At 51.2% G+C, this 21232-nt stretch overlaps 2 protein-coding genes across 2 annotated transcripts in view; one reads left to right on the top strand and one right to left on the bottom strand.

Annotated features, from left to right (window-relative positions):
* CDKL4 (cyclin dependent kinase like 4) overlaps positions 1-12330 on the top strand; it is a 19177-nt gene extending 6847 nt beyond the window's left edge. The window contains exons 6-10 of the mRNA XM_077274149.1: positions 10725-10925; positions 11221-11309; positions 11390-11446; positions 11584-11703; positions 11776-12330. Coding sequence (XP_077130264.1) covers positions 10725-10925; positions 11221-11309; positions 11390-11446; positions 11584-11703; positions 11776-11877 — 569 coding nt within the window. The 3' untranslated portion in view covers positions 11878-12330. The remainder of the gene's footprint in view (positions 1-10724; positions 10926-11220; positions 11310-11389; positions 11447-11583; positions 11704-11775) is intronic.
* On the bottom strand, positions 12180-21232 carry TUFM (Tu translation elongation factor, mitochondrial). Its single transcript, XM_077274148.1, has 11 exons — positions 21089-21232; positions 17927-17958; positions 17554-17713; positions 16634-16800; positions 16358-16462; positions 16107-16271; positions 13567-13699; positions 13385-13489; positions 12996-13147; positions 12803-12922; positions 12180-12690 (listed from the first exon to the last, which is right to left on the bottom strand). The coding sequence occupies exons 1-11, from the start codon at positions 21126-21128 to the stop codon at positions 12517-12519; spliced, it is 1353 nt and encodes a 450-aa protein (XP_077130263.1). The 5' UTR covers positions 21129-21232; the 3' UTR covers positions 12180-12516.

The raw sequence follows: 21232 nt of genomic DNA, 5'->3' as shown, positions 1-21232 counted from the left end.
ATGTATCTCTGTATATACAGTTAGCTCCCCCTAGTGGTGGCTGCAGACAGGATCTTATCATGTGTCTCTGTATATACAGTTAGCTCCCCCTAGTGGTGGCTGCAGACAGGATCTTATCATGTGTCTCTGTATATACATGGAGCTCCCCCTAGTGGTGGCTGCAGTCAGGATCTTATCATGTGTCTCTGTATATACATGGAGCTCCTCCTAGTGGTGGCTGTAGTCAGGATCTTATCATGTATCTCTGTATACAGGGAGCTCCCCCTAGTGGTGGCTGCAGTCAGGATCTTATCATGTATCTCTGTATACAGGGAGCTCCGGAGCTCCCCCTAGTGGTGGCTGCAGACAGGATCTTATCATGTATCTCTGTATACAGGGAGCTCCCCCTAGTGGTGGCTGCAGACAGGATCTTCTCATGTATCTCTGTATACAGAGCTCCCCCTAGTGGTGGCTGCAGACAGGATCTTATCATGTATCTCGGTATACAGGAAGCTCCCCCTAGTGGTGACTGCAGACAGGATCTTCTCATGTATCTCTGTATACAGGGAGCTCCCTCTAGTGGTGACTGCAGACAGGATCTTATCATGTATCTCTGTATACAGGGAGCTCCCCCTAGTGGTGGCTGCAGACAGGATCTTATCATGTATCTCTGTATACAGGGAGCTCCCCCTAGTGGTAGCTGCAGACAGGATCTTATCATGTATCTCTGTATACAGGGAGCTCCCCCTAGTGGTGGCTGCAGACAGGATCTTCTCATGTATCTCTGTATACAGAGCTCCCCCTAGTGGTGGCTGAAGACAGGATCTTATCATGTATCTCGGTATACAGGGAGCTCCCCCTAGTGGTGGCTGCAGACAGGATCTTATCATGTATCTCTGTATACACGGAGCTCCCCCTAGTGGTGACTGCAGACAGGATCTTATCATGTATCTCTGTATACAGGGAGCTCCCCAGTGGTGGCTGCAGACAGGATCTTCTCATGTATCTCTGTATACAGGGAGCTCCCCCTAGTGGTGGCTGCAGACAGGATCTTATCATGTATCTCTGTATACAGGGAGCTCCCCCTAGTGGTGGCTGCAGACAGGATCTTCTCATGTATCTCTGTATACAGGGAGCTCCCCCTAGTGGTGACTGCAGACAGGATCTTATCATGTATCTCTGTATACAGGGAGCTCCCCCTAGTGGTGGCTGCAGACAGGATCTTATCATGTATCTCTGTATACAGGGAGCTCCCCCTAGTGGTGGCCGCAGACAGGATCTTATCATGTATCTCTGTATACAGGGAGCTCCCCCTAGTGGTGGCTGCAGACAGGATCTTATCATGTATCTCTGTATACAGGGAGCTCCCCCTAGTGGTGGCTGCAGACAGGATCTGACCATGTATCTCTGTATACAGGGAGCTCCCCCTAGTGGTGGCTGCAGACAGGATCTTCTCATGTATCTCTGTATACAGAGCTCCCCCTAGTGGTGGCTGCAGACAGGATCTTATCATGTATCTCGGTATACAGGAAGCTCCCCCTAGTGGTGACTGCAGACAGGATCTTATCATGTATCTCTGTATACAGGGAGCTCCCCCTAGTGGTGGCTGCAGACAGGATCTTATCATGTATCTCTGTATACAGGGAGCGCCCCCTAGTGGTGGCTGCAGACAGGATCTTATCATGTATCTCTGTATATACAGTTAGCTCCCCCTAGTGGTGGCTGCAGACAGGATCTTATCATGTATCTCTGTATATACAGGGAGCTCCCCCTAGTGGTGGCTGCAGACAGGATCTTATCATGTATCTCTGTATATACAGTTAGCTCCCCCTAGTGGTGGCTGCAGACAGGATCTTATCATGTATCTCTGTATACAGGGAGCTCCCCCTAGTGGTGGCTGCAGACAGGATCTTATGTATCTCTGTATACAGGGAGCTCCCCCTAGTGGTGGCCGCAGACAGAATCTTATCATGTATCTCTGTATACAGGGAGCTCCCCCTAGTGGTGGCTGCAGACAGGATCTTATCATGTATCTCTGTATACAGGGAGCTCCGCCTAGTGGTGACTGCAGACAGGATCTTATCATGTATCTCTGTATACAGGGAGCTCCCCCTAGTGGTGGCTGCAGACAGGATCTTATCATGTATCTCTGTATCCAGGGAGCTCCCCCTAGTGGTGACTGCAGACAGGATCTTATCATGTATCTCTGTATACAGGGAGCTCCCCCTAGTGGTGACTGCAGACAGGATCTTATCATGTATCTCTGTATATACAGTTAGCTCCCCCTAGTGGTGGCTGCAGACAGGATCTTATCATGTGTCTCTGTATATACAGTTAGCTCCCCCTAGTGGTGGCTGCAGACAGGATCTTATCATGTGTCTCTGTATATACATGGAGCTCCCCCTAGTGGTGGCTGCAGTCAGGATCTTATCATGTATCTCTGTATACAGGGAGCTCCCCCTAGTGGTGGCTGCAGACAGGATCTTATCATGTGTCTCTGTATATACATGGAGCTCCCCCTAGTGGTGGCTGCAGTCAGGATCTTATCATGTATCTCTGTATACAGGGAGCTCCCCCTAGTGGTGGCTGCAGTCAGGATCTTATCATGTATCTCTGTATACAGGGAGCTCCGGAGCTCCCCCTAGTGGTGGCTGCAGACAGGATCTTATCATGTATCTCTGTATACAGGGAGCTCCCCCTAGTGGTGGCTGCAGACAGGATCTTCTCATGTATCTCTGTATACAGAGCTCCCCCTAGTGCTGGCTGCAGACAGGATCTTATCATGTATCTCGGAATACAGGAAGCTCCCCCTAGTGGTGACTGCAGACAGGATCTTCTCATGTATCTCTGTATACAGGGAGCTCCCCCTAGTGGTGACTGCAGACAGGATCTTATCATGTATCTCTGTATACAGGGAGCTCCCCCTAGTGGTGGCTGCAGACAGGATCTTCTCATGTATCTCTGTATACAGAGCTCCCCCTAGTGGTGGCTGCAGACAGGATCTTATCATGTATCTCTGTATACAGGGAGCTCCGCCTAGTGGTGACTGCAGACAGGATCTTATCATGTATCTCTGTATACAGGGAGCTCCCCCTAGTGGTGGCTGCAGACAGGATCTTATCATGTATCTCTGTATCCAGGGAGCTCCCCCTAGTGGTGACTGCAGACAGGATCTTATCATGTATCTCTGTATACAGGGAGCTCCCCCTAGTGGTGACTGCAGACAGGATCTTATCATGTATCTCTGTATATACAGTTAGCTCCCCCTAGTGGTGGCTGCAGACAGGATCTTATCATGTGTCTCTGTATATACAGTTAGCTCCCCCTAGTGGTGGCTGCAGACAGGATCTTATCATGTGTCTCTGTATATACATGGAGCTCCCCCTAGTGGTGGCTGCAGTCAGGATCTTATCATGTATCTCTGTATACAGGGAGCTCCCCCTAGTGGTGGCTGCAGACAGGATCTTATCATGTGTCTCTGTATATACATGGAGCTCCCCCTAGTGGTGGCTGCAGTCAGGATCTTATCATGTATCTCTGTATACAGGGAGCTCCCCCTAGTGGTGGCTGCAGTCAGGATCTTATCATGTATCTCTGTATACAGGGAGCTCCGGAGCTCCCCCTAGTGGTGGCTGCAGACAGGATCTTATCATGTATCTCTGTATACAGGGAGCTCCCCCTAGTGGTGGCTGCAGACAGGATCTTCTCATGTATCTCTGTATACAGAGCTCCCCCTAGTGGTGGCTGCAGACAGGATCTTATCATGTATCTCGGAATACAGGAAGCTCCCCCTAGTGGTGACTGCAGACAGGATCTTCTCATGTATCTCTGTATACAGGGAGCTCCCCCTAGTGGTGACTGCAGACAGGATCTTATCATGTATCTCTGTATACAGGGAGCTCCCCCTAGTGGTGGCTGCAGACAGGATCTTCTCATGTATCTCTGTATACAGAGCTCCCCCTAGTGGTGGCTGCAGACAGGATCTTATCATGTATCTCGGTATACAGGGAGCTCCCCCTAGTGGTGGCTGCAGACAGGATCTTATCATGTATCTCTGTATACACGGAGCTCCCCCTAGTGGTGACTGCACACAGGATCTTATCATGTATCTCTGTATACAGGGAGCTCCCCAGTGGTGGCTGCAGACAGGATCTTCTCATGTATCTCTGTATACAGGGAGCTCCCCCTAGTGGTGGCTGCAGACAGGATCTTATCATGTATCTCTGTATACAGGGAGCTCCCCCTAGTGGTGGCTGCAGACAGGATCTTCTCATGTATCTCTGTATACAGGGAGCTCCCCCTAGTGGTGACTGCAGACAGGATCTTATCATGTATCTCTGTATACAGGGAGCTCCCCCTAGTGGTGGCTGCAGACAGGATCTTATCATGTATCTCTGTATACAGGGAGCTCCCCCTAGTGGTGACTGCAGACAGGATCTTATCATGTATCTCTGTATACAGGGAGCTCCCCCTAGTGGTGGCCGCAGACAGGATCTTATCATGTATCTCTGTATACAGGGAGCTCCCCCTAGTGGTGGCTGCAGACAGGATCTTATCATGTATCTCTGTATACAGGGAGCTCCCCCTAGTGGTGGCCGCAGACAGGATCTTATCATGTATCTCTGTATACAGGGAGCTCCCCCTAGTGGTGGCTGCAGACAGGATCTTATCATGTATCTCTGTATACAGGGAGCTCCCCCTAGTGGTGGCCGCAGACAGGATCTTATCATGTATCTCTGTATACAGGGAGCTCCCCCTAGTGGTGGCCGCAGACAGGATCTTATCATGTATCTCTGTATACAGGGAGCTCCCCCTAGTGGTGGCTGCAGACAGGATCTTATCATGTATCTCTGTATACAGGGAGCTCCCCCTAGTGGTGGCTGCAGACAGGATCTGACCATGTATCTCTGTATACAGGGAGCTCCCCCTAGTGGTGGCTGCAGACAGGATCTTCTCATGTATCTCTGTATACAGAGCTCCCCCTAGTGGTGGCTGCAGACAGGATCTTATCATGTATCTCTGTATACAGGGAGCTCTTCCTAGTGGTGGCTGCAGACAGGATCTTATCATGTATCTCTGTATACACGGAGCTCCCCCTAGTGGTGACTGCAGACAGGATCTTATCATGTTTCTCTGTATACAGGGAGCTCCCCCTAGTGGTGGCTGCAGACAGGATCTTCTCATGTATCTCTGTATACAGGGAGCTCCCTCTAGTGGTAACTGCAGACAGGATCTTATCATGTATCTCTGTATACAGGGAGCTCCCCCTAGTGGTGGCCGCAGACAGGATCTTATCATGTATCTCTGTATACAGGGAGCTCCCCCTAGTGGTGTCCGCAGACAGGATCTTATCATGTATCTCTGTATACAGGGAGCTCCCCCTAGTGGTGGCTGCAGACAGGATCTTATCATGTATCTCTGTATACAGGGAGCTCCCCCTAGTGGTGACTGCAGACAGGATCTTATCATGTGTCTCTGTATATACATGGAGCTCCCCCTAGTGGTGGCTGCAGACAGGATCTTATCATGTATCTCTGTATACAGGGAGCTCCCCCTAGTGGTGGCTGCAGGCAGGATCTTATCATGTATCTCTGTATACAGGGAGCTCCCCCTAGTGGTGACTGCAGACAGGATCTTATCATGTATCTCTGTATACAGGGAGCTCCCCCTAGTGGTGACTGCAGACAGGATCTTATCATGTATCTCTGTATACAGGGAGCTCCCCCTAGTGGTGACTGCAGACAGGATCTTATGTATCTCTGTATACAGGGAGCTCCCCCTAGTGGAGGCTGCAGACAGGATCTTATCATGTATCTCTATATACAGGGAGCTCCCCCTAGTGGTGGCTGCAGACAGGATCTTATCATGTATCTCTGTATACAGGGAGCTCCACCTAGTGGTGGCTGCAGGCAGGATCTTATCATGTATCTCTGTATACAGGGAGCTCCCCCTAGTGGTGACTGCAGACAGGATCTTATCATGTGTCTCTGTATATACATGGAGCTCCCCCCTAGTGGTGGCTGCAGACAGGATCTTATCATGTATCTCTGTATACAGGGAGCTCCCCCTAGTGGTGACTGCAGACAGGATCTTATCATGTATCTCTGTATACAGGGAGCTCCCCCTAGTGGTGGCTGCAGACAGGATCTTATCAAGTATCTCTGTATACAGGGAGCTCCCCCTAGTGGTGACTGCAGACAGGATCTTATCAAGTATCTCTGTATACAGGGAGCTCCCCCTAGTGGTGACTGCAGACTGGATCTTCTCATGTATCTCTGTATACAGGGAGCTCCCCCTAGTGGTGGCTGCAGACAGGATCTTCTGATGTATCTCTGTATACAGGGAGCTCCCCCTAGTGGTGGCTGCAGACAGGATCTTATCATGTATCTCTGTATACAGGGAGCTCCCCCTAGTGGTGACTGCAGACAGGATCTTATCATGTATCTCTGTATACAGGGAGCTCCCCCTAGTGGTGACTGCAGACTGGATCTTCTCATGTATCTCTGTATACAGGGAGCTCCCCCTAGTGGTGGCTGCAGACAGGATCTTCTGATGTATCTCTGTATACAGGGAGCTCCCCCTAGTGGTGGCTGCAGACAGGATCTTATCATGTATCTCTGTATACAGGGAGCTCCCCCTAGTGGTGACTGCAGACAGGATCTTATCATGTATCTCTGTATACAGGGAGCTCCCCCTAGTGGTGACTGCAGACAGGATCTTATCAAGTAGCTCTGTATACAGGGAGCTCCCCCTAGTGGTGGCTGCAGACAGGATCTTATCATGTATCTCTGTATACAGGGAGCTCCCCCTAGTGGTGACTGCAGACAGGATCTTATCATGTATCTCTGTATACAGGGAGCTCCCCCTAGTGGTGACTGCAGACAGGATCTTATCAAGTATCTCTGTATACAGGGAGCTCCCCCTAGTGGTGACTGCAGACAGGATCTTATCATGTATCTCTGTATACAGGGAGCTCCGCCTAGTAGTGGCCGCAGACAGGATCTTATCATGTATCTCTGTATACAGGGAGCTCCCCCTAGTGGTGGCCGCAGACAGGATCTTATCATGTATCTCTGTATACAGGGAGCTCCCCCTAGTGGTGGCTGCAGACAGGATCTTATCATGTATCTCTGTATACAGGGAGCTCCCCCTAGTGGTGACTGCAGACAGGATCTTATCATGTGTCTCTGTATATACATGGAGCTCCCCCTAGTGGTGGCTGCAGACAGGATCTTATCATGTATCTCTGTATACAGGGAGCTCCCCCTAGTGGTGGCTGCAGGCAGGATCTTATCATGTATCTCTGTATACAGGGAGCTCCCCCTAGTGGTGACTGCAGACAGGATCTTATGTATCTCTGTATACAGGGAGCTCCCCCTAGTGGAGGCTGCAGACAGGATCTTATCATGTATCTCTATATACAGGGAGCTCCCCCTAGTGGTGGCTGCAGACAGGATCTTATCATGTATCTCTGTATACAGGGAGCTCCACCTAGTGGTGGCTGCAGGCAGGATCTTATCATGTATCTCTGTATACAGGGAGCTCCCCCTAGTGGTGACTGCAGACAGGATCTTATCATGTATCTCTGTATACAGGGAGCTCCCCCTAGTGGTGGCTGCAGACAGGATCTTATCAAGTATCTCTGTATACAGGGAGCTCACCCTAGTGGTGACTGCAGACAGGATCTTATCAAGTATCTCTGTATACAGGGAGCTCCCCCTAGTGGTGACTGCAGACTGGATCTTCTCATGTATCTCTGTATACAGGGAGCTCCCCCTAGTGGTGGCTGCAGACAGGATCTTCTGATGTATCTCTGTATACAGGGAGCTCCCCCTAGTGGTGGCTGCAGACAGGATCTTATCAAGTATCTCTGTGTACAGGGAGCTCCCCCTAGTGGTGACTGCAGACAGGATCTTATCATGTATCTCTGTATACAGGGAGCTCCCCCTAGTGGTGACTGCAGACAGGATCTTATCATGTATCTCTGTATACAGGGAGCTCCCCCTAGTGGTGACTGCAGACAGGATCTTATCATGTGTCTCTGTATATACATGGAGCTCCCCCTAGTGGTGGCTGCAGACAGGATCTTATCATGTATCTCTGTATACAGGGAGCTCCCCCTAGTGGTGGCTGCAGACAGGATCTTATCATGTATCTCTGTATACAGGGAGCTCCCCCTAGTGGTGACTGCAGACAGGATCTTATCATGTATCTCTGTATACAGGGAGCTCCCCCTAGTGGTGACTGCAGACAGGATCTTATCAAGTATCTCTGTATACAGGGAGCTCCCCCTAGTGGTGACTGCAGACAGGATCTTATCATGTATCTCTGTATACAGGGAGCTCCCCCTAGTGGTGGACTGCAGACAGGATCTTATCATGTATCTCTGTATACAGGGAGCTCCCCCTAGTGGTGACTGCAGACAGGATCTTATCATGTATCTCTGTATACAGGGAGCTCCCCCTAGTGGTGACTGCAGACAGGATCTTATCAAGTATCTCTGTATACAGGGAGCTCCCCCTAGTGGTGACTGCAGACAGGATCTTATCATGTATCTCTGTATACAGGGAGCTCCCCCTAGTGGTGACTGCAGACAGGATCTTATCAAGTATCTCTGTATACAGGGAGCTCCCCCTAGTGGTGACTGCAGACAGGATCTTATCATGTATCTCTGTATACAGGGAGCTCCCCCTAGTGGTGGCTGGAGACAGGATCTTATCATGTATCTCTGTATACAGGGAGCTCCCCCTAGTGGTGGCTGCAGACAGGATCTTATCATGTATCTCTGTATACAGGGAGCTCCCCCTAGTGGTGACTGCAGACAGGATCTTATCATGTATCTCTGTATACAGGGAGCTCCCCCTAGTGGTGGCTGCAGACAGGATCTTATCATGTATCTCTGTATACAGGGAGCTCCCCCTAGTGGTGACTGCAGACAGGATCTTATCATGTATCTCTGTATACAGGGAGCTCCCCCTAGTGGTGACTGCAGACAGGATCTTATCATGTATCTCTGTATACAGGGAGCTCCCCCTAGTGGTGGCTGCAGACAGGATCTTATCATGTATCTCTGTATACAGGGAGCTCCCCCTAGTGGTGACTGCAGACAGGATCTTATCATGTATCTCTGTATACAGGGAGCTCCCCCTAGTGGTGGCTGCAGACAGGATCTTATCATGTATCTCTGTATACAGGGAGCTCCCCCTAGTGGTGACTGCAGACAGGATCTTATCATGTGTCTCTGTATATACATGGACCTCCCCCCTAGTGGTGACTGCAGAAAGGATCTTATCATGTATCTCTGTATACAGGGAGCTCCCCCTAGTGGTGACTGCAGACAGGATCTTATCATGTATCTCTGTATACAGGGAGCTCCCCCTAGTGGTGACTGCAGACAGAATCTTATCATGTATCTCTGTATACAGGGAGCTCCCCCTAGTGGTGACTGCAGACAGGATCTTATCACGTATCTCTGTATACAGGGAGCTCCCCCTAGTGGTGGCTGCAGACAGGATCTTATCATGTATCTCTGTATACAGGGAGCTCCCCCTAGTGGTGGCTGCAGACAGGATCTTATCATGTATCTCTGTATACAGGGAGCTCCCCCTAGTGGTGGCTGCAGACAGGATCTTATCATGTATCTCTGTATACAGGGAGCTCCCCCTAGTGGTGGCTGCAGACAGGATCTTATCATGTATCTCTGTATACAGGGAGCTCCCCCTAGTGGTGGCTGCAGACAGGATCTTATCATGTATCTCTGTATACAGGGAGCTCCCCCTAGTGGTGGCTGCAGACAGGATCTTATCATGTATCTCTGTATACAGGGAGCTCCCCCTAGTGGTGACTGCAGACAGGATCTTATCATGTGTCTCTGTATATACATGGACCTCCCCCCTAGTGGTGACTGCAGAAAGGATCTTATCATGTATCTCTGTATACAGGGAGCTCCCCCTAGTGGTGACTGCAGACAGGATCTTATCATGTATCTCTGTATACAGGGAGCTCCCCCTAGTGGTGACTGCAGACAGAATCTTATCATGTATCTCTGTATACAGGGAGCTCCCCCTAGTGGTGACTGCAGACAGGATCTTATCACGTATCTCTGTATACAGGGAGCTCCCCCTAGTGGTGGCTGCAGACAGGATCTTATCATGTATCTCTGTATACAGGGAGCTCCCCCTAGTGGTGGCTGCAGACAGGATCTTATCATGTATCTCTGTATACAGGGAGCTCCCCCTAGTGGTGGCTGCAGACAGGATCTTATCATGTATCTCTGTATACAGGGAGCTCCCCCTAGTGGTGGCTGCAGACAGGATCTTATCATGTATCTCTGTATACAGGGAGCTCCCCCTAGTGGTGGCTGCAGACAGGATCTTATCATGTATCTCTGTATACAGGGAGCTCCCCCTAGTGGTGGCTGCAGACAGGATCTTATCATGTATCTCTGTATACAGGGAGCTCCCCCTAGTGGTGACTGCAGACAGGATCTTATCATGTATCTCTGTATACAGGGAGCTCCCCCTAGTGGTGACTGCAGACAGGATCTTATCATGTATCTCTGTATACAGGGAGCTCCCCCTAGTGGTGGCTGCAGACAGAATCTTATCATGTATCTCTGTATATAGGGAGCTCCCCCTAGTGGTGGCTGCAGACAGGATCTTCTCATGTATCTGTGTATTATTAGTAGTATATATAGTATTTGTGGTTCCTCAATATCTCTTTTGCATTCTCTCTCGTCTTTACAGCTCGGCCTGGTGACGATTACACAGATTATGTGGCCACTCGTTGGTATCGGGCCCCGGAGCTGCTGGTCGGGGATACACAGTATGGAGCCGCGGTGGATGTGTGGGCTATAGGCTGCGTGTTTGCTGAGCTGCTGTCCGGTCAGCCCGTGTGGCCGGGGAAATCAGATATGGACCAACTCTACCTCATCATTAGGACCCTGGGTGAGAACACCTCGTGTGTATACACCGAGGGGCCAGACCGGGGGGCTGCAGAGGAAGCCAATCATTTTCCTTGGAAGGTGTGAGCCTTCTGGGGGGGAACTTCGTGTGATCGTTTATAATACGACATTCTGTCTGCTGCCACCAGGGGGAGCTCACCACATGTCCGTATATTGCTGAGCTCCCCCTAGTGGTGGCTGCTGGAGTTACACCGACTTCGCAGAGGATTTGGAGCTTTGTGTCAGGGGTTATTAAAGTAACTATACAGATTTGGTTTATATTCTTGTCTTACCTCCAGGAAAACTAATTCCGAGACACCAGTACGTCTTCCACAGTAACCAGTTTTTCCATGGTGCCAGTATCCCTGAACCAGACCCCGGTGATGTGGTGGGTACCCGCTTTCTGTCATGTGACTTTGCAGCTAAGCTTTTTCGGTCGTTATAATTCCATATTTTCTTATCCTAAAGGAAACCTTGGAACAAAAATTCCCAAATATTCAGCCCAAGGCGATGACATTCATGAAGGTAAAGTGGAGAATTCTGGTATTTCTTGTTATTTTAGTGCAGCGCTGACTTACAGAGTCCTGCAGATGTGGCGCCACCTGGTGGCAGGCGTGTATAATGTACGTGTATTTTCACGTCTCCGGCTCTTCCCCCCGCAGGGCTGTCTCCGCATGAATCCCGATGATCGTCTCACTTGTGAGCAACTCTTAGAAAGCGCTTACCTAAACCCCGCCCGCGAGGAGCCGGAGAAGAGGAAAGGGAAAGCAAGGCGGAGACAGGTGAGACCCTCGCCAGAAACTGGACTACTGTTCGGGGGCAGCGGCGTTTGACCATTTTTCTTTCTTTTTCAGACTCAACTGTTGCCTCAGATTCCAGGAAACGGCGTCTCGCCTGCTCCGGAGGGCAAGAACAAGCCCCGGGCGCAGAGGTTTGACCACTTCCCCAATATTTAACGCTTTTACGGGACCAGAACTTCTCAGGGAAGGGTCCGGCGCTGATGACGACGTCACCTCTGCTCTACGACCAGTAAAATGTCAGAACCTTTAACCAATACCAGGACTCGACCACCTTTCTGTAGTGATGTGAGAAACGCTGCCCCTCCTGCGACCGGCCTGAGCGTTAACAGGAAGGCAGCAGGACTCTGAACTGGATGCAGCTTTGGCTGTGACTGGAGGACGGCCACATCTTAGCCCTGTAGCGCTCACGTTCATCCCCTTCTGTTCTTTTATTCAATAATTACTTTGATTTTCTGATCTCGGACCAAATATATTTATTACAAAAAAAAACACAGTAACGCATGGGAAGAATGTACAGATCACCCAGAACCTGCGCTCGAGGGAAACCACAGTGTGATCGGACCGTGACGGTCACATGATAATGAAAAACGTATCCGTATGGATGGCCAAGAGCGGGAGAAGTGGGGACCCACGGGTCAGAAGCCCCCAAATCAATCCCCTAGGACACAGTAATGGCCCTCGTGACTGGCGGCAGCGTTTATGGAGAGCGCGGAGCATTGAGCAGGAGGATTACGCGCTCCTCTTGTTCATCCTCATGTTAGGACTCCCCCTGATATCAGTTTATTGTGAGGGTCTTCACGAGACCCAGCCTTCCTCATCCTGTTTTGTCATCTCTAAGATGTCGGTGACGATCCCGGTGCCGATGGTCCTGTTCCCGTCTCTCAGGGTGAAACGCTGCCCCTTCTCCAGGACCATGGGCTGCCGCAGGGTCATCATTAGGCTGGAGTCCTCCCCGGGCATTACCATCTCCTGGAAGGGAAAGAGTTAACATCAGCATGGTGTAATGTGGCAGGAGGGGAGTTAAAATCCTGCTAATCAGAGTCTCGGGAGTGGATGATGGGGATGTATTACAGGGACTGACCTTGCCCTCGGGCAGCGTGATCCGGGCGGACATGTCCCACGTCAGGGAGAACATCACAGGCAGGAAGTTGCTGACAAATGGCTTGTGGCGTCCGCCTTCTTCCTTGCTGAGGATGTAGACCTGAAGAAAGCACGAAAAGCGTTAGCACCACTCCCAGGACTAGTTACCACACAGCCGCCATGTTGCCCCGTACCTGAGCCTGCACCTTCTGGTGAGGCCTGATGGAGCCGGGTTTGCACATCACCATCCCTCGCCGGACGTCTTCTCGCTTTAACCCTCTGACCAGAGCCCCGAGGTTATCTCCGGCCTCCGCCCGGTCCAGGCTCTTATGGAACATCTCTATGCCTGTGCCAGAAGAAATGTCAGGTGAGGCCAGAGAATATGAGCGTGACTGCTGGGGTCCGACTGACGCACCCTCGCCGGCCATGGTGGTCAGACCTTGTCCATATCTCCTATTCATGCCATGTAGAGTGACGGCACAAACATGGCCGCCTCTGTGCCCCGAAAGGAAAACAGGACCATCATTTCAATAGGGTAAAAGAGCCAAAAAACCCTTTAATTAGCGATTGGACGGGCATCTACCTGTCACTACCGACTTCAGCTGCTTACTGCGCCCGACAAACTCGCAGTCATCGCCCTTCTTGATTGTGCCGCGCTCCAGGGTCCCGGTCACCACCGTGCCACGGCCTGAAAGGGAAGCAGTGGAGGAATCGGTATGAAGGCGCCTACTGAAGCCCACCACAGACGGGGGCCATGACACGCACCTGGAATCGAGTAGACGGACTCCACCGGCAGCAGGAAGGGCTTGTCCAGGTCCCGCTCAGGGATGGGAATGTAACTGTCCACGGCGTCCAGGAGCTTCATGATCGAGTCCAAGCCGATGTCCGTATTGCGGTTCTGTAAGATAAAAGCTGCGGCTCAGTCCACAGAGGAACTCTCCATTATACAGACTTCCCACCACTGTCCAATAACCCAGAATATTCCATGATCCAGCAGATCTCTCCCGTCCCACGGATGAGGAATAAAAGGGCTGAATTAGTAATTAAAAAGAAAACCCAAAAACCTCGCTCCTCCCTTCTCTGCAGGTCTCGGCGCTTCCTGTTCTAGCAAGGATTTCACTGATAAATTCATCAAAATAAAAAGAACACAAAAACTAAAAAATATTAAACATAGTGTTTTCGTGGTGTCTGAAAAACTGTACAGAAAGTATAAAAAATATTTAAACCATATTTTAAATACAGAAAAAAAGAATGACTTGCCACCCTTGAGAAAAATACTAAAAAAAAAAATCCAATAAAGAAGGATAAAAATATTGAATGTACCCCAATTGCAAATCAATAAAAAGAAAAGAACGGCAGAAAAGGACGGCAGGAAAACAAACAAACAAAAAAATAATACACAACTCTGGGGAAATAAAGTTACAAGTTCTCAGAAAATGACGTCAAACTTTTTTTTTTTTTTAAATTCAGGTTCTCATTTGTTAACAATTACCATATAAAAAAACCTTTCTACGTTTATGATCGCTGTCGTCGCTCTGATCTGGACACTCATGTCGGGTTACTGGTGCAAGAGAATAAACACCATAAAAAAACAAACAAACAAACAAAAAAAAACAATGGTGACTGTGCGTTTTTTTTTCCCACCATTTCACGGCAGTTGGATTTTTTTTCCTGTTTTTTTCAGCACCTTACATGGGAAAATGGATGGTGTCAGTCAATAATATATCTCGTCCTGCAAAAAACAATCCCTCGCACGGATGTGTGGATAAAAGTAGTAATAAATATTTATAAAAAAAAAAAGGGAAAAATGCCAGAATCCATAAAGGGTTAATGAGATTCTCCTATAGACTGCTGTAATTGTGTTCCTTGTTTTGCTCACACTCCCGTGTGACGTGTGGTCAGGCTGCCGAGCATCATCTAAGTGCGGCACTGAAGTGCACGGCAAGAATTAGCCCAGAAGGTGGCTGGATACATGGAGCAAACAATGTTCGCTTGTTGTCACTCTCACCCCCATAGTCCTACACTTTCTACTGAACCCCCAAACCCGACACCTGGTGATGACCTGCTCATATCTACCCCCTCCATCCATCCATTTCATGCCTCTCCTGGTCCTCCTCACTGCCGGTGACATTTCTCCTAATCCTGGTCCTCCTCCCCACATCCCCACAGTCTCTTCTTCCTCCCATCCACGCTCTATCACAACTTTCCGTAACCTCTCTATCCTTATACCCATCCGCCCAGCCCCCGCTTCCCCAGTCCCTCTTCTCCATTTACACCTGCGGCTCATAGAATCTCATGGCTTTCAGTATCACCTCTATGCTGATGACACACAGATCTACATCTCTGGACCAGATATCACCTCCCGACTAACCAGAATCCCTCAATGTCTGTCCACTATTTCATCCTTCTTCTCCGCTACATTTCTAAGACTTAACATGGACAAAACAGAATTCATCTTTCCCCCATCTCACGCGACTCCCCCCAACGAACCTATCCATTACAGTAAATGGCTGCCCACTCTCCCCAGTCCCACAAGCTCGCTGCCTCGGGGTAATCCTTGACGCTAATCTCTCCTTCAAACCACATATCCAAGCCCTTTCCACTTCCTGCCGACTTCAACTCAAAAATATTTCCAATATCCCACAAATTCCTCAACCAAGAATATGCAAAAACCCTAGTCCATGCCCTCATCATCTCTCGCCTTGACTACTGCAACGTCCTGCTCTGTGGCCTCCCCGCTAACACTCTCGCACCCCTCCAATCTATTCTAAACTCTGCTGCCCGACTAATCCACCTGTCCCCCCGCTATTCTCCGGCCTTTCCCCTCTGTCAATCCCTTCACTGGCTCCCCATTGCCCAGAGACTCCAGTACAAAACCCTAACCATGACATACAAAGCCATCCACAACCTGTCTCCTCCATACATCTGTGACCTCGTCTCCCGGTACCTACCTACACACAACCTCCGATCCTCACAAGATCTCCTTCTCTTCTCCCCTCTTATCTCCTCTTCCCACAATCACATACAAGATTTCTCTCGTGCTTCCCCCATACTCTGGAACCCTCTACCACAACACATCAGACTCTCGCCTACCATCGAAACCTTCAAAAAGAACCTGAAGACCCACCTCTTCTGACAAGCCTTCAACCTGCAGTAACCACTGATTGACCAAACCGCTGCATGTCCAGCTCTATCCTCACCTACTGTATCCTCACCCATCCCTTGTAGATTGTGAGCCCTCTAGTAATCGCCACCGAACTGCAAATTAACCCTGCAGATCCCGCACCCTCCTCACAGGTTCTTACCTCGAGAGCGCACAGCGCCGACCCAACCACGACCGGGGTGCTCTCGCCATCGTAGCCAAACTCAGACAGCAGCTCTCGGATCTCCAGCTCCACCAGGTCCAGCATCTCCTTGTCATCCACGGCGTCGGCCTTGTTGATGTAGACGACAATGTGCTTCACCCCGATCTGCGGCAGGACGGCAGGGGTTAATAATGGCCAGAGAAGGAGGCCGGGTTCCCCTGAGAACGACACCTCCCTGAGCGCAGCATTACCTGTTTGGCCAGCAGCAGGTGCTCCCGTGTCTGCGGCATCTGCCCGTCTGTGGCGGCCACGACCAGGATGCAGCCGTCCATCTGGGACGTCCCTGTGATCATGTTCTGTGGAGGGGAACGTTATTGTGTAATCCGGAGAGCAAGATGCGCCCCGACCCCACCGTGCACGCAGCAACCCACGACCCGCACTGCACCGTGCACGCAGCAACCCCCGACCCGCACTGCACCGTGCACGCAGCAACCCCCGACCCGCACTGCACAGCAAGCAGCACCCACCTTCACATAGTCCGCGTGCCCCGGGCAGTCTGTGTGTGCATAGTGGCGATTGGCGGTGGTGTACTCCACATGTGACGCGTTTATGGTGATACCTCGCGCCTTTTCTTCAGGGGCGTTGTCGATTTCTTCATATTTCTTAAACTGCGCCCCTCCGGCCTCGGCCAGGACTATAGAAGAAAAAGACATGTCCGCGTCACTAGAGAGCAGTGAAGAGTACGGGCAACGCAGCGTCCAGAGGTGGCGCTCATCCGCCACTGCTCTGATCAGAGACTCCAGATCCCTCATTGTCTACTGCAGTCTCAGGTCGTCTGTTCCGAGGCTCAAACTCCAGCACTGCCCTCCATGCTTTACACTGCAGCGCTGCATCAACCCAACCTCAGCAGGAAACCACACGGAGAAGATAGGAGGGGCCTGGAGAGGGGGCGTGGCCTCAATAAGGCGGGAGGGGATGTGAGATTATAGACAAATGGGAGGAGAGCAGACTTCCACCAATAAAGGGGAGCAGCCTTTCATAATCAAGGAGGAGGGGCCAGGGCAACAGCTTTTTTATGGACAAAAAGGAGTGGCCTGGAGAAGTAGCCTTTCATAGACAGAGGGGAGTGGCAAGGAGAGATTTTTATATACAAAGAGGTGTGGCCATGTGCAGCCTTTCATCAATAGAGAAAGGCCAGCCTTTTATAGACAACGAGGATTGACCTTAATAAAGGGGAGGAGCAAGGAAAGCTTATTTTATAGACAAAGAGGCGGGGCCAGAAACATATTATGGACATAAGGGAGTGACTTTACTAAAGAAGAGGGGCAAGAAAGCCTTTAGTGCCAAGAAGGAGTGGCGTCAATAAAGATGGAGGGGCCGGGTAAGGACGTGGTGTCTGTGAGGAGCCTCGTGAGCTCATGTGTCCCCTCCCCCGATCATCACTCACTCTTTGTAATGGCGGCCGTCAGCGTGGTCTTGCCGTGATCCACGTGCCCGATGGTCCCGATGTTGATGTGCGGCTTCTCCCGGGAGTAGGTCTTCTTGGCCTCCACAGCGTAGCTCCTGTACAGCAGGGGGCAGTAGCGGGCGGCGGGGCTCGGCCACGTCTGCAAGGAGACCGCAGTCACTAATCTCCGTATGGAAGGACAGATAACATCTCTGCTGCGTGTCGGTTCTCTTCTTGCTGTCATCAGCACCTGACCCATGACTGCTCACAGCTGAGGGTTTGTCACAGGTGCATCTGGTGCAGACGATGGCAGCAAGCAGAGGTGCCGAGAACCATGAAGCCTCGCGGCTCGTCCTCTCCGCCATTTACTCACCGCAATGCGCGAACCGTGGAGCCGGCAGAAAACTGCGGAAAGAAGAGGAGAGAGGCGAGGATAAAACAAGGTGGGACACAGTGATGAACCGTCATGTGGGCGGAGCCTGACAGACAAGTGGGCAGAGACGAAGGCAGAGACGCAATATTATTATTATACATTTTTATAGCACCTTTTATTCCATGGCGCTTTACATGTGAAAGGGACAAATGTAGACAAGTACAATAAATATGAGCAAAAAACAAGGCACACAGGTACATAAGGAGGGAGGACCCTGCCCGCGAGGGCTCACAGTCTGCAGGGGATGGGTGAGGATACACTAGGAGAGAGCAGAGCTGGTTGTGCGGCGGTTCAGTAGGTTGAGGATCACTGCAGGCTGTTGGCTTGTCGGAAGAGGTGAGTCTTCAGGTTCTTTTTGAAGGTTTCGATGGTAGGTGAGAGTCTGATGTGTTGGGGTAGAGGGTTCCAGAGTAGGGGTGATACGCGAGAGAAATCTTGTATACGATTGTGGGAAGAGGAGATAAGAGGGGAGTAGAGGAGGAGATCTTGTGAGGATCGGACGTTGCGTGTAGGTAAGTACCGGGAGACGAGGTCACAGATGTATGGAGGAGACAGGTTGTGGATGGCTTTGTATGTCATGGTTAGGGTTTTGTACTGGAGTCTCTGGGTGATAGGAAGCCAGTGAAGGGATTGACAGAGGGGAGAGGCCGGGGAATAGCGGGGGGACAGGTGGATTAATCGGGCAGCAGAGTGTAGGGTGGATTGGAGGGGTGCCAGAGTGCAGGCCAGAGAGCAGGAGGTTACAGTAATCGAAGTGGGAGATGATGAGGGCATGGACTAGAGTTTTTGTGGTGTCGCAGTCAAGGAATGCGCGGATCCGGGAAATATTTTTGAGTTTGAGTCAGCAGGAGGAGGCAAGGGCTTGGATATGTGGCTTGAAAGAGGACAGAGTTGAGGATCACCCCGAGGCATCAAGCATGGGGGACTGGGGAAAGTGAGCAGCCATTGACATTGATGGATAGGTCTGGTGGAGGGGTAGAGTGAGATGGGGAAAGATGATGAATTCTGTTTCGTCCATGTTCAGTTTTAGAAAATGAGCGGAAAAGAAGAAGGATGAAATAGCAGACAGATAGTGCGGGATTTTGGTAAGTAAGGAGGTGAGGTCGGGTCCAGATAGGTAGATCTGCGTGTCATCTGCGTAGAGATGGTACTGCATACCATGGGATTCTATGAGCTGTCCCAGGCCGAAGGTGTAGATGGAGAAGAGTAGGGGTCCTAGAACAGAGCCTTGGGGAACACCGACCGACAAGGGGCGAGGTGAGGAGGTGGTGTGGAGAGGGAGACACTGAATGTCCGATCTGTCAGATATGACGAGATCCAGGATAGGGCCAAGTCTGTGATGCCAAGAGATGAGAGGATCTGTAATAATAGGGAATGGTCCACTGTGTCAAAGGCAGAGGACAGGTCCAGGAAGAGGAGGACAGCAGTGTAGAAGGCAGAGGACAGGTCCAGGAGGAGGAGGACAGAGTAGTGTAGAAGGCAGAGGACAGGTCCAGGAGGAGGACAGGTCCAGGAGGAGGAGGACAGGTACAGGAGGAGGAGGACAGGTACAGGAGGAGGAGGACAGAGCAGTGTAGAAGGCAGAGGACAGGTCCAGGAGGAGGAGGACAGAGCAGTGTAGAAGGCAGAGGACAGGTCCAGGAGGAGGAGGACAGCAGTGTAGAAGGCAGAGGACAGGTCCAGGAGGAGGAGGACAGAGTAGTGTAGAAGGCAGAGGACAGGTCCAGGAGGAGGAGGACAGAGTAGTGTAGAAGGCAGAGGACAGGTCCAGGAGGAGGAGGACAGAGTAGTGTAGAAGGCAGAGGACAGGTCCAGGAGGAGGAGGACAGCAGTGTAGAAGGCAGAGGACAGGTCCAGGAGGAGGAGGACAGAGTAGTGTAGAAGGCAGAGGACAGGTCCAGGAGGAGGAGGACAGAGTAGTGTAGAAGGCAGAGGACAGGTCCAGGAGGAGGAGGACAGAGTAGTGTAGAAGGCAGAGGACAGGTCCAGGAGGAGGAGGACAGAGTAGTGTAGAAGGCAGAGGACAGGTCCAGGAGGAGGAGGACAGAGTAGTGTAGAAGGCAGAGGACAGGTCCAGGAGGAGGAGGACAGAGTAGTGTAGAAGGCAGAGGACAGGTCCAGGAGGAGGAGGACAGCAGTGTAGAAGGCAGAGGACAGGTCCAGGAGGAGGAGGACAGCAGTGTAGAAGGCAGAGGACAGGTCTAGGAGGACGAGGACAGCAGTGTAGAAGGCAGAGGACAGGTCCAGGAGGAGGAGGACAGCAGTGTAGAAGGCAGAGGACAGGTCCAGGAGGAGGAGGACAGAGTAGTGTAGAAGGCAGAGGACAGGTCCAGGAGGAGGAGGACAGAGTAGTGTAGAAGGCAGAGGACAGGTCCAGGAGGAGGAGGACAGAGTAGTGTAGAAGGCAGAGGACAGGTCCAGGAGGAGGAGGACAGAGTAGTGTCGCTTGCTCCTGGCGGTTAGTAGGTCATTGGTGACCTTAGTTAGGGCAGTATCAGTTGAGTGATGGGGTCGGAAGCCAGACTGTAAGCGGTCAGAGAGGGAGCAGTATAGGTGGGAGGACAGATCAAGATGGACGTGTTGTTCCTGTAATATTGAGGCATAGGGGAGAAGAGATATCAGGCGATGGCAGGACACAGAGGATGGGTCAGGGAGGGCTTTTTAATGATGGGTGTGATTGGGAGGATGCTTGAAGGATGACGGGAAGACACCAGTTGTGAGTGAGAGGCTGAAGACATGGGTTAGGGTTGGGATGAGGACCGTGGTGAGGTTTGGGATGAGGTGGGACGGGCGCGGGTCGAGCGTGCAGGTGGTGAGGTGTGATCTGGACAGGAGGGCGGAGAGCAACATTTAATTCTGGCAATAAATCTCCATCGTCATCAATAGAAAACACTAGTTGCTGGCACTGAAGAGGTTAATCCAGGAGCACAGAGCAGAGGTCAGACTCCTGGGGGGTCAGAGGTCACAGGAGGGGTCACCCTGCACCACGTGTCTTCTACAGTCACAGGACCTCCAGTGGCCACCAGGGGGCGCCCGGCCCTCGCCTCCTCCCCAAGGTCTGATTACACCCCCTCCCCCGCCGCCACACGGTCTCCTCCTCACCGGCAGATCTGCACGCCGACAACACCACACGCGCCGCCATCTTGGTAGACTGCGGAAGTGACGAGCCGGAACCGGAAATACATCGAGTCAGTCCTCTAGAAATATGGCCGCCGCTGGAAAGTTGACATTAGGCGCCATCTTGGT

This window comes from Ranitomeya variabilis, chromosome 7, assembly GCF_051348905.1.
Source record: "Ranitomeya variabilis isolate aRanVar5 chromosome 7, aRanVar5.hap1, whole genome shotgun sequence".
Lineage (NCBI taxonomy): Eukaryota > Metazoa > Chordata > Amphibia > Anura > Dendrobatidae > Ranitomeya > Ranitomeya variabilis.
The sequence above is the reverse complement of the archived record's forward strand: the minus strand, read 5'-3'. Positions and strand labels throughout refer to the sequence as shown.